This window comes from Grampus griseus, assembly GCF_964374135.1.
Source record: "Grampus griseus genome assembly, chromosome: X".
In the NCBI taxonomy this organism is placed as follows: domain Eukaryota; kingdom Metazoa; phylum Chordata; class Mammalia; order Artiodactyla; family Delphinidae; genus Grampus; species Grampus griseus.
Genome location: NC_138999.1, coordinates 115197663 through 115210964, shown reverse-complemented (window position 1 = coordinate 115210964; position 13302 = coordinate 115197663). Strand labels below are relative to the sequence as shown.

At 35.7% G+C, this 13302-nt stretch overlaps 1 protein-coding gene across 1 annotated transcript in view; it reads right to left on the bottom strand.

Annotated features, from left to right (window-relative positions):
• The window catches only part of LOC309817626 (PPP2R1A-PPP2R2A-interacting phosphatase regulator 1-like), a gene marked incomplete at both ends in the record, with an annotated part of 45854 nt that overhangs the window by 23082 nt on the left and 9470 nt on the right, over positions 1 to 13302 (bottom strand). The window contains 5 exons of the mRNA XM_082646899.1: positions 4782 to 4931; positions 6725 to 6821; positions 9548 to 9610; positions 11425 to 11435; positions 12693 to 12736. Of these exons, the coding sequence (XP_082503025.1) occupies positions 4782 to 4931; positions 6725 to 6821; positions 9548 to 9610; positions 11425 to 11435; positions 12693 to 12736 (365 nt within the window). The remainder of the gene's footprint in view (positions 1 to 4781; positions 4932 to 6724; positions 6822 to 9547; positions 9611 to 11424; positions 11436 to 12692; positions 12737 to 13302) is intronic.

The window sequence follows — 13302 nt, the reverse complement described above, 5'->3', positions numbered from 1 at the left end:
GCTTTCCACATTTCATCATAAAGCATGCATAATTCATAGAAGGGTGGAAACTACTGATGAGGCTGAAGAAAATGAGTTTCTTGTTGCCAGAAAGAATCAAAATATTAGGTACAAAGCTCTCTAATTTCCTAAATATTTTCTTAAGGCCTTCTGAAGTTTAATGTCATCATGACTTTCGCTGTCATGCTAGCAAAGATGAAGGCAGATGTTTTTACAGAATCAATAACATTTTAAGAGGCAGAAGGGATCTTACAAATATCTAGTCCAACTCTATTTTACTGATTGGAAATATGAAACCCAGAGAGGTGGCGTGACCTGCCCAAAGTCATACAGAGCTAGTGACAGAGCTGGACCTACAAGTCAGGCTTCCTGACTTCTGTACTCACTAATAATGTAGGCTGTTCCCTCGCCTAAAAGGTTGGTGTGAACCAATGTTCCCAATTTGCTTTGCTGTCAGTAATGCCACAGAGATCTCCGATTTCATACAATAGCTTATTGGGCAATTTATGGGATTCAGTTAATAACTGCATCAGTTTGACACATTTCTTCTGAGAGACTAGGGTCATTATTTCCCATTATCAAGAAAGTTGAGCAAGTTTCCAAGATTCCTATATGATTCCTATTTCTATTCTTTTCTACCTATACCTTGTGGACATTTGTAAAAATCAATCTTATTTACTCTTGGGTTAAGAAGCACATTTTAAGAAATGCTGTGAGACATCATGGAATTTAAGGGAAAGAAAGCTACCTTTTCACCAGAGTAACCTATTGTTCTCTGGCCTTTTAAAAATGCACAATTTCAACTATCTGAGAGTGAAGTCTACCTATATGATGTATTTTTCAAGCTCAACTTTTAAGATTTAAAATATTTAAAAACACTTCAGGCAAATTGTAATTAGTTTTCTCCATAGATATTCAAAGTACCATACATGCATTTTCATCATGGATATTTATATGTAGTTGCTTCTAGGTGAATTTTAAAAATTCATTTAGCAGATGAGATTAAATATCCTGTAGTGGGAGTACTAATAATTCAAGGGGCAAAGATTAATGCAGAATTAGAATCTTAACTCGTGTGCTTTTAAAATCTCACTCGATTTGCCTCAGTTCTAAAGAGCCAGTGAAACAGGCCACGTAGATACAAATTCTAACTCCATACCCATTTTTAATGTAAGAGCTTTCTAACAGTGAGAGTTGTCCAACAACAGAATGAACTGGCCTGTGACGGAGTTCAGTCAGTCACTTTGAAATCACAAGATTTCAAACTCAGGCTAAAAGGTAACCTGTCTGGGGTTCTTAAAAGGATTCTTGCAATGAGAGGTAGATTAAAAGACTTCTAAAATCCTTTAAGATCTAAGTTTCTGTAATTTCAATATTGTCTTTCTCTCATACTTTTATAGTACAGAGGTCCTTTCATATGTGTATTTAGAGTCATATTATCTTAGACTGACTTGTACCATCATTTTTGCACTTATGTTATCCTGCTCAAAGATAGCAATGGTATCTCACTCATCTTCATATAACCTACAGTTTTAAGTATAGTTTATGTACACAGAAAGTATTCATTAGATACTTATTGAATATATTTGAAATTACAAGCTTGATTAGTTGACTTAGTCATTATAAATTTTAAGAACCATATTATTTTTCCCCTGGTCTGAGAATCTAATTTATTACTGCAGTGAGTTTTCATGTTAGGATGTATCTGGGTGCTGCTCTTTTATAAGGTTATAAGTAAAATAAGAATACTTGATTGAACACGAACACATATTTAAGGGTTAAAAACGATGCTTTTAAAGTATATGAAAAACTATTTCCATTTTCATTTATCCTCTTAGTGACAATGTGAAAACTAGCATATATATATATACACATATATACACATATATATATACACATATATACATTTATAATATATAGGAAGAAGACATACGAACACTTATGTACAATATGATCACCTCTTGTTCTTACATTTTTTTAAAGATGGGTTATAAGATAGACAATTTAAAAAACTAATTTAAGAAAATTGGAACAATCAAAATACCAAAACTATCCTGTTGTGGGTTGAATTGTGTCCCCAAAAAGATAAATGTTGAATTTCTAACCCTCAGCACCTGTTAATGTGACCTTATTTGAAAATAGGGTCTCTACAGATATAATCAAGTTAAGATGACGTCATGCTGGATTAGGGTGGGCCCCAAATCCAATGACTGATGTCTTTATAAGGCCATGTGAAAACACAAGGACACAGGGAGAACCCCAAGTGATGATGGAGACAGAGACTGGAGTAATATGTCTGCAAGGCAAGGATTTCTGGCAACCACTAGAAGCTAGGAGAAAGACATTAACAGATTCTCCCTTAAAGCCTCCAGAAGGAACCAATGCTGCTGACATCTTGATCTTGGACTTTTGGCCTCCAGATCTATGAGATAATCCATTTCTGTTGTCTTGGGCTACCCAGTTTGTGGTACTCTGTTATGGCAGCCCTAGGAAACTAATACATGTCCTTCCCTGTGGAAAACTGGCATGACAATTCCTTGGCATGTTTAGGATAACAAAACATAGTCTTTCCATAATTAAAAAAAATCAACCACAGGGCTTCCCTGGTGGCGCAGTGGTTGAGAGTCCGCCTCCTGATGCAGAGGACGCGCGTTCGTGGTCTGGTCCGGGAAGATCCCACATGCCGCGGAGCGGCTGGGCCCGTGAGCCATGGCTGCTGAGCCTGCGCGTCGGGAGCCTGTGCTCCGCAGTGGGAGAGGCCACAACAGTGAGAGGCCCGCGTACAGAAAAAAAAAAAAAAAAAATCAACCACAAAATACCTCATGTAAAAGTTAGAATTGCTTTGGTCTGAAAATTAATAAATGGAAAATCATTTAAGATATGGAGCCCCCCAATACACAAGCTCGAAAGGTAACAGAATGGAAAACCAACTACAAAGTCCTCAATTCTGAGCATATTATAGTGATTGTGGCATCCTAGGATTCAGCTAAAACAATAAAAACTAACCAAATAGAGTGAAAGAAATTGTCTAAGTTGAAAAAAAAAAGTATATTGAGATGAGATAGCCAAGATTACCAAGACTTATTGAAGAAAGTTCCTCACACAAATGAGTAGTAGTCTCACCCTCATTGTTCACTTTCTCCATCCTTAGTCTTTGTACTTGATCATTCTGAAAAACTTTTTTTGCTGAAGTGTCGATAGCACATGGGGACCTTTTTTTCTGTCATTGATCTATAATTTCAGCAAGGAACACCACTGCAATCACACCTCATTCCATGAGGGCCCCCTTATATGTTCACAACTCGTCCACTGAAGTCTGGCAAGAAGCTAAGTAACAAAGGCAATATTGATAGTTCACTTGTCCTTAGCCAATTTGTAGAATCCTATCCCAGTTTCAGGAGACCATATGATTCCAGTCATTCAGAAATATTCAGTTTCATTTATTCATAGGTGAATAGACTTTCCCCCTGCCATATATATACATTCTAATCAAGTCCATCAGGGCTATTGTCAAAAAATTCTTGATGCCAATCTTTTTCCCATGTGGAATATACCTACATCAGATTTCCATAATTCTGATTATTTCTAATGACAAGGAAAAATGTTTAATAAATATTTTAGATAGCCACTCCTACCTTCATTAGCTGAGGAAATTTAAACCAATTTTCAACTTCATTTCATGAAGATACATTTCTATTTTGCAAAATGCTAATACTACCCCCAATTACCTAAAGCACTTACTTTATATTTAAAATTTTTAATACATGATTTTTCTTATTTAAAAAATCCTTAAGACTTTTGAATAGAAAATTGGGTTTTAAACAAACCTTTATAGCCCTTTGGGAACAACTGGAAGTGCATGGTTCCTGCAGAAAAGCCCTAACATATTAAGCCTATATTTAATCAAATCAGTAGTCATGATGATGAATAAAAGGTAATTCATAGAAATGTAAAACACCACAATTTATCCACATTGTCTTTTTTCCACACTTAATTAGAGTACAAAATTGATCAGGGATAACCAGGTTAAGTACAAATTGAGTGAAGCCCCAATTACATATTATTTTCTTGCTATTCAATTAGCTTCCATTCATCTTGCTTCCCCTACCTATTCCTCCCCAACAAATTACACATCCAAGGATTCATGTCAAAAATTGGCAATCCTTGGATCAATACAGTATAACTAGCTTAATTTTAAAACTGCTTTTGATAGATGATTTTTCCTTACCAAGTGGAAACTAGCAATTACTGAAAATATTAAAAACTAGCATAAATATTCAGTACATAATTTGAAAAACCATTTTACCTGTTGATTAATGGAACAATAATATTTCATTAGAATGTATAATTTTATTTATTTTTTTATTCACATAAATAGATAGAGCTCTCAATTATTTTTTTAAAAAATCAAGGTACAACATCTTTTTATACATTAGCAACTTGAAGATGTATGATTGTATCGTCAACATACTTCTTATTTAGAAAACATCTTTGAAAGTATTACTACATTGCTTCTAAGGGCATACCCAGGAATTAGACATGCAAGTTCTATAGATAAACAGAATTCTAGGAAATTGAGAAAAAAAGATAAATAGGAAATAGTCTAAATTATACCACATACAATCCTGTTATTACTCTAATGTGTGTGTGTGTGTGTGTGTGTGTGTGTCTGTGTGTGTGTGTGTGTGAGAGAGAGAGAGAGAGAGAGAGAGAGAGAGATCAAGCGAGTGCACGTTTGTTTCTCCATTGCTGTATTGGGGAGAGTCTTGGGATAGGTAAACCACTTAGTTAAAAGCTCATCTGCTAGAATAAATAGAGAACTAAAATCAGAAGGCAACACAGGAGAGTTTGTGACAGTGCTGATTTTAGCTGGTGAATTATGAGAAGACCCTGCACTGCTGCTGTTTCTATCAAGAGCATCTGAAGATAGACTAGGAAAAAGAAAATACCACTCATTGATAACAGAATTCAAGAGATCTCTGTGCTTTGTCTACAAATGAATGCAAAATACGTGAAGCAAAGAATTGGCATTAGTTACAAGAGCAGTTTCATAAGAGCAGTAAAACAAAACCAACGGTAACAGTAATAAAAATCCATTCACTGTATTTCCCATTTTGATCATTAAAACTTGCTTTACTGGCACACTTTTAAATAATATGCTCAGTCTAACAAAGCACTCAAAAATCCAAGATAGAAAAAATGGGGCAGAAGATGACTCTTTTCCAAGATGGCATTTTTATGTATATCTCTAATACCTCTTAATCTAATGCCAAAACCCCACTTCTAAAAATGTGTCTAATAAATCACAGCAAGATCCTTTTTGACCCACCTCCTAGAGTAATGGAAATAAAATTAAAAATAAACAACTGGGACCTAATGAAACTTAAAAGCTTTGGCACAGCAAAGGAAACCATAAAAAAGACGAAAAGACAACCCTCAGAATGGGAGAAAATATTTGCAAACAAAGCAACTGACAAAGGATTAATCTCCAAAATATACAAGCAGCTCATGCAGATCAATATCAAAAAACAAACAACCCAATCTAAAAATGGGCAGAAGACCTAAATAGACATTTCTCCAAAGTAGACATACAGATTGCCAACAAACACATGAAAGGATGCTCAACATCACTAATCATTAGAGAAATGCAAATCAAAACCACAATGAGGTATCACCTCACACTGGCCAGGATGGCCATCATCAAAAAATCTACAAACAATAAATGCTGAAGAGGGTGTGGAGAAAAGGGAACCCTCTTGCACTGTTGGTGGGAATGTGAATTGATACAGCCACTATGGAGAACAGTATGGAGGTTCCTTAAAAAACTAAAAATAGAACTACCATAGGACCCAGCAATCCCACTACTGGGCATATACCCTGAGAAAACCATAATTCAGAAAGAGTCATGTACCACAATGTTTATTGCAGCACTGCTTACAATAGCCAGGACATGGAAGCAACCTAAATGTCCATCGACAGATGAATGGATAAAGAAGATGTGACGCATATATACAATGGAATATTACTCAGCCATAAAAAGCAACTAAACTGAGTTATTTGTAGTGAGGTGGATGGACCTAGAGACTGTCATACAGAGTGAAGTAAGTCAGAAAGAGAAAAACAAATACCATATGCTAACGCATATACGTGGAATCTAAAAAAACGGTACCGATGAACCTAGTGGCAGGGCAGGAATAAAGACGCAGACGTAGAGAATGGACTTGAGGACATGGGGGGAGGGGAAGCTGGGATGAAGTAAGAAAGTAGCATTGACATATATATGCTACCAAATGTAAAATAGATAGCTAGTGGGAAGCAGCCACAGAGCACAGGGATATCAGCTCTGTGTTTTGTGACCACCTAGAGGGGTGGGATAGGGAGGGTGGGAGGGAGTCTCAAGAGGGAGGGGATATGGGGATATATGTATACATATAGCTGATTCACTCTGTTGTACAGCAGAAACTAACACAACATTGTAAAGCAATTATAATCCAATAAAGATATAAAATAAAAAGTGTCTACTATATATTAATGTCACACATAAGTGTTGGGGAGAAGAACTAAAGTTAATATTATAGTATCCATTTGGGATATTCATTTTTTAAAACTTCTAAAAATATTTCATAATATACCATACTTCTGAGTATATACAATAACCAAAGTAGACTTAAAAACCAAGTTAAAAGTGGTCAATGAATGCTTGAAATCTCATGTTAATACTCACAATACATTCCTATCAGATAGCTGGGTAGTATCAGAAGAAAGCACGTTGGTTGTGTCTTGGAAAAATCTCTTTGGCTGATGTTCAAATGTCATTTCACCTATGACGAAAATGCAGATCAAGGTAGATATATTTTGTCTAACGTGTTTATTATGCTTTTAATTGCAAAAGTAAAACTTGTTCATTGCAATTAATGTATAAAATACAGAAAAACAAAAGGGAAACAATTTTACATCACCATTATCCAGAGATAACCATTTTTCAGTAATTCCTGAATATATGTGTATACATGATTTTTTTAAACAAAATTGGATTTGCACTGTATATAATACTGATATGTAATCTACTTTTTGTTTTTAATGATTATAATTTTTCTCATATTAGTAACTAAATTCTACAACATAAGTTTATATAGCTATGTAGTAAGGATGTACCCTAATTTAATCTCATTCCTTATTTTAAAACTTTAAGTTACTGCTCTCCTTATTTTGCTAAACATACACAATGAACTAAATAGATCGATTTTTTTTTTACAGCATACAATGAACAAAATAAATACATTTTCAAAGATTAGGGAGAAAAACTTAATCTCAAAAAACCACATTGCTATCTATAATCTTCACTTTGAAGTAAATGTTACACGTTCATGTGATAACCATGTCTGGATGTGAGTAAAACTGATGATCAAGTCCATAACTTCTATGGTGGAATATATTTGAATGATAAAACACTATGGCCACCTACTCATTAAAAAACATCCCTAGGAATAGAGATTTCCAGACCTTCCTTAGGAGTATAATCATGGCTCATAAAGCTTGAAAGAGGTCTAGATATTATCCCATGCCAGATACACTTACACCATTATGGAAAAACTACTCATCTCTCCTTTTTGGTTTAAATTAAAAACAAGACAAATCAAAACAAATTCATCATAGAAGAAAATTAAAATTTTCTTTGCTAAAATCATTATTACTTGTAAAACAATATTTATAGCTGCCCAATCTCTGTAGATCTCTCAGAATTCCCACTTGAAGCCTTATTTTTTCTTGCTTGTTCCCAACGGAAGTAATTGCTGCTAATCACCATAAAATATGCCTTCATATGCTTGGAGACTCTAACCCTTATTTCTCCTCCACTTTACAGAGAGTCCTCATTCTTTTTTTGTTTTTTCCCCCCAGGACCTCTTTTTGATTTTTTTATACCATCTTTCCCCACACTTCACTTGTATTAATGTGATAATTGGACATACTTTGTTGTTTCCCAAATAAATATTCATATTCCAAAATATATAATTAAAATTAAATTTCTGTTTAATCTGTTATTACATCTGGAAAGTCAGATAAACTTTGACCAGATCTGTATAGACTATATTTGGGAGGGTCTGACTTAAAACACATAGACCGTGTGGTACTTATAGAATTTGCTTTGGAGTTCTTAGGGACACCTCAAAGAAGTGAGGCAGTCAACTTCCAGAGCAGCTGAAAACCAGGTACAAGAAGCTCATGTGGAACATGCCACATCCACCAAAACACTGGATGGAAACCAAGTCTATTATGTCAAAATTGAAATATAAAAACAATTTTTAAAATCATAAATTCTAATAAAATTCCAGGCATTTTCAACGTCATGAAACATTTTATATGTTATCTTAAAAGAAGAATTATTTTAATTTAGTAAAACACTGTGTTTAATTTAAGCGTATTTGATTTTAAATACTCAAAGCCCCCCCCCCCCCAACTTCCTAACAGCTCTTCAACTGCTAATACATTTGAATGTTTTTTCAACATTAGCCCAAACTTCACAGCACAGGTAAAAGACACTTAAGCTAGGTCATTGATCCATTGTCATAAAACAATGTGCTTAGTTTGTAAAAGAGCATTTTCCAGAACTGATCTCCTCTTAGTCTTAGAATATAACGAGTACACGCTGAGTTAGGTATGTTGTTAGGAAGACTGCCATTAATTCATGCCAAATGCAGGGAACACTGCAGTGCATTTCGGTTTCCTTCCCTCTAGTTTTGCTCTTCCCCTACCTCTGCCCCCCCTTCCATTTCTTCTTCTTTCTCCTTCTTCTTTCCCATCTTAATGGATTTTTCACAAATATACATCTTTAAGTTTAATCTCCTTTCCCATTTATCCATTTTCCCTCCCTATTATAGTTTAACTTTGTATTAAGCCTATAATTCAGTAGTCATATCCCAAAAAAGGAAGAAGTACATAGCTTAGTGAGGCAGGGGTGAGAAAGGGGATCCAGAACTGTGGCAGTTTAAAAAAAAAACCACTTCTGTTCTTTCCTTGCCCTTTTATTACTGAATAGGTGGATCATTTTCCATATATTTAACCAAACAGAACCCCCATAAACAACTGAAACATCAACATACACTTTAGCATATATTTTTAGTGCTGTAAGTGGATCTAATTTGTGTCAACTTATTCATATGATATCAACGTGTACGTGTAGTGGTGGGGCAGGTCAGGGGTTGAGATTCAGGAGAATACTTGATGGCTGAATCACTCTATTCATTCATTCCCCACCTTGTTTCAGAAAGTATTTAAGGCAGCTAGCTTGGTGAATTATACAATGAAAATCATAATAGTTGACTAAACTGGAATTAAAATTTTCAATTCACATTTATATGGCCCTTTATAGCTTTCAAAATGTCTTTACACATAGTTTCATTTCAGTGAAACAAAAGGCCTCTAGTAATTTATCAAATATGTTTTAAATAAATAAATCCTTTAAAATGTATTTTTGTATAATACTTGATTTTATGTGATATCTTATGAAAATAAAGTTATATTTATTTCTGTTGGTAGATAAAAGTACCTTTTCTTTTTAATGGTCCAAGGATACTTGGTCTAATAGTGTTGGTTGGGACTTTGACTTCTTCTAAAATAAAATTATAATCGTTACAAGAAAACATTTGAACAAGATCAGCTGTGACTATTTCGTTATAACAGATCTAAGGATATACACTAAAAGAGGACTGTATGTAGTATCCCACATCACATGATTTCATTGCTTTTCTCTAAATCTAGGTAAAAGCAGGAAAGCCTCAGGACAGAAAACTGTCTTGTAACTTATAAGGATTCAGGATTTTCCCAAGTTGTGGGGAAAAAAAGCTAGAAGAACCTGTAGTCCTGGCTGTGACCTGCCCTAAGACAAGGTGAAAATCAAGAGTGAATGAGGGGGTATGGTAGTTAAATGTTCATTTGTTCATTCGAGAGTTAGCTCTGATCCTTATGAACAAGCTGAGTCAGAGGAAGGCTATGTTCAGACAGGGTTAATGAATTACTGATTCTTCATATGGTCACATGTTCTCACACATTCTTAGTTGATTCTTTTCAAAAATATAAAATGGGCTTCCCTGGTGGCGCAGTGGTTGAGAGTCCACCTGCCGATGCAGAGGGCACGGGTTCGTGCCCCGGTCCGGGAGGATCCCACATGCCACGGAGCGGCTGGGCTCGTGAGCCATGGCCGCTGAGCCTGCGCGTCCGGAGCCTGTGCTCCGTAACGGGAGAGGCCCGCGCACCGAAAAAAATAAAATAAAATAAACCAAAACGATGACATTTTAATTTAGCTAAAAAGACATTCCTTGTTTGGTTGTCACAGAACCTGGAGCTACAATTTTTTTTTTTTTTTTGGCTGCACCGTGCAGCTTGCGGATCTTAGTTCCCCAACCAGGGATTGAACCCGGTATAACTTTTCTCAGAAAGCAGATTAGTGGTTTCCTAGGGTGGGCAGGGGTGGGGGGAGGAGATCAAGTGTGAAAGATCACGAGGAAACTGTTCAGGGTGTCGGAACTGTTCTATATCTTGATTATGGTTACGGTTACAGGATTGTACACATTTACCAAAATTAATCAAATCGTATAAAGGTTGGTGACTTTTGTAATATGTAAATACTAGTTTAAGAAATGAAAGGGAAAACTGCCATTTTGAATCAGCTATAACTATAGCAAAATGTATCCCCCAAAAGATTTGGGTGGTGAAACATTGATGTTTTATAAGTATTTCAAGGGACACAGACTTTTAGACACTCCTTTCTTACCTTCTCAGTCGCCCTGGTGAGAGAAGCTGTTGGGGGTGCTAGAATTAAATCAGTGGACTTTGGAGAAGGTGGTTTCTCTAAATCGTTGTTACTCTTTATAAGCAGTGTCCAATTGTAGCACCTATTGCTTACTTATCAAGTGCTGAGGGTGATAGCCATGGCACAGGGAAGGGAATCCTTACTGCGTCAGTGGTTGTACCATGGAGCTCTCACCATCCTAAAGCAAGCAGGGAACCCAAGATTCACTTCAATAAGCAAAGGCACCTTTTGCCTTTTGGGAAAGAGAGCTACATGCCGGATAAGGGGCTTCCCTAGCACCCAAAAAAGACCTAGAATGTGACTACTCAATATTGAGCAATACCTAACAGATACACAAATCCTAAATTTCAGTCTTTCTCTTTGGTTTTGACCTGTGATTTGTTATTGAAAACTACAATGCTGTGTCCAGGAAAGGATCAAAAAAGCTTTGGTTAGAACTAAGATACAAATGGGACAACAAAAACAGCTATAAAAATGTTTATAAATTTTATGTGGACAAAATCAGGACCACACAATTCAGGATTTTAAAACATGTTCTTTTCTTCTCCAAGACACAAGTAAAGTTATATTACGTGTTTCTTTCCTCTTTCTAACACACTTGCAGATTTACTCACTCACACTAACACTTAAATTAATTAGAATTAGGTCAGTTAAGGGAATCCAAGAGCCTCTATAAATTGTATTAGCACCAAAACATGAAAAGTGACAGGCTCCAGAGGTTATCTACTCATTCTTCAGGACTTATTCCTAAATCAGGAATAGATGGCAATCTAAGGCGCTCAGGGCTCAAAAGAAAATAAGATGTCACTGCTTCTGCTGATGACCCATTTCCCTACCTAATAATCCCCAAATCTAGAAACTGACACCTAACCAGAACCTCTTCTACTCAAACTTCAGCTCAGTTCTTCTTTTGTCATTATCTGAGATGTCCATGGAAAAGAACCCTAAACATCATTCAACTACCACAACTTAGTAATTATAATATGTACAGGGACATAAAAAAATGTTAGCAAGGAATGTAACTACATTCCAAACATGTTTAAATGAAAGGCTGTACATTAAAATGCTAGTAGGAGTATATGTATTACAGGCATAAAAATGCAGTATTTTCCCAGTAAATCCATGGCCTGTGGTTTAAAATTCTAATATATAGTTAATAAATTACATAGAAGGGAGTGAAATCATTTATCATTTCATCATCTAAGCAATTCAACCAGCACAACTGAACTTTTTTTAGACTCACTAGGACAGAGAGGAAGTTGATCCACAGGAACAGTGGTTTTGTATCAGACAACTATTTACTTTGAACCCCACTCTCAAACAATTAGTTATTTTTATGGGTAAATCATAAACTGTTTCAAGAGCAGTAAAAAATTATGCAGGGCTTCCCTGGTGGCACAGTGGTTGAGAGTCTGCCTGCTGATTCAGGGGACACGGGTTCGTGCCCCGTTCCGGAAGGATCCCACATGCTGTGGAGCGGCTGGGCCCGTGAGCCATGGCCGCTGAGCCTATGCGTCCGGAGCCTGTGCTCCGCAACGGGAGAGGCCACAGCAGTGAGAGGCCCGCGTACCGCAAAAAAAAAAAAAAAGTTATGCAGCATATATAATTTTAGTTTCAAATGAGAGTTTAAATGTCTAGAAATTACAGCAAAACCAGGTAGTGCCAACATGAAAAATCAGTAAAAATTTCAAATTTTCTACAAAATTGAAGTGCTAATACCATACCATACCATACTTCAAAGTTTCTTTCCAAGACTGACCCATCTGTATTGCAGTTTGTACCTCCTTACAACAGAAATGATATCAGTACTGAAGTTTACCTATCTAAAATAAAAGATATAACTGAATATGATCAGAATAGTAATTCAATGCACACTACTCACCATTCATGCATTGTTTCCCTATTCATTAAATCCATGGCTTCTTCCTGAAAGGTGAGAACGTGAGGATAAACTGAATGCCCTGTTCCTATGATTTTACAAAGTTTTACTTCATTTGGCTGTACATTTATTATTATTCACTGGGCTATAGTAGAGCTAGAGTATAAACAAATCTCTAAACAAGTGTCTGGTTCTCTACTTTTCATTGTTGCATCTACCACACAGAGATCTATTACTTATGCATTATAGTACATTGGATATGCAGGAATTGATTAGATGAAAAACTTTGTACCTTTCTTCATTCAAAAGAGAAAACATCAAACATTAAACATTAAACTATTTTTCCAACCATTAATACTATGATATTAACAAATAGTACTCACAGTCCAACAAACTAAATGTCTTTCAGCATGGGTTTGCTTAAGCAAATGATGGTACAAGCATGATTTAAATCTAGTCATTGACATTGAAAAACATGTATTACATATGAAGTAGGAAAAAACCACAAATGCTTTTTATGTAAAACTGTAAATGAGAGGTGCTCAGAAGGATGTTCCCCAAAAAGTTAACAGTACTTATCAATGAGTAGTGAGATCTGTGACAGTTTGTTCTT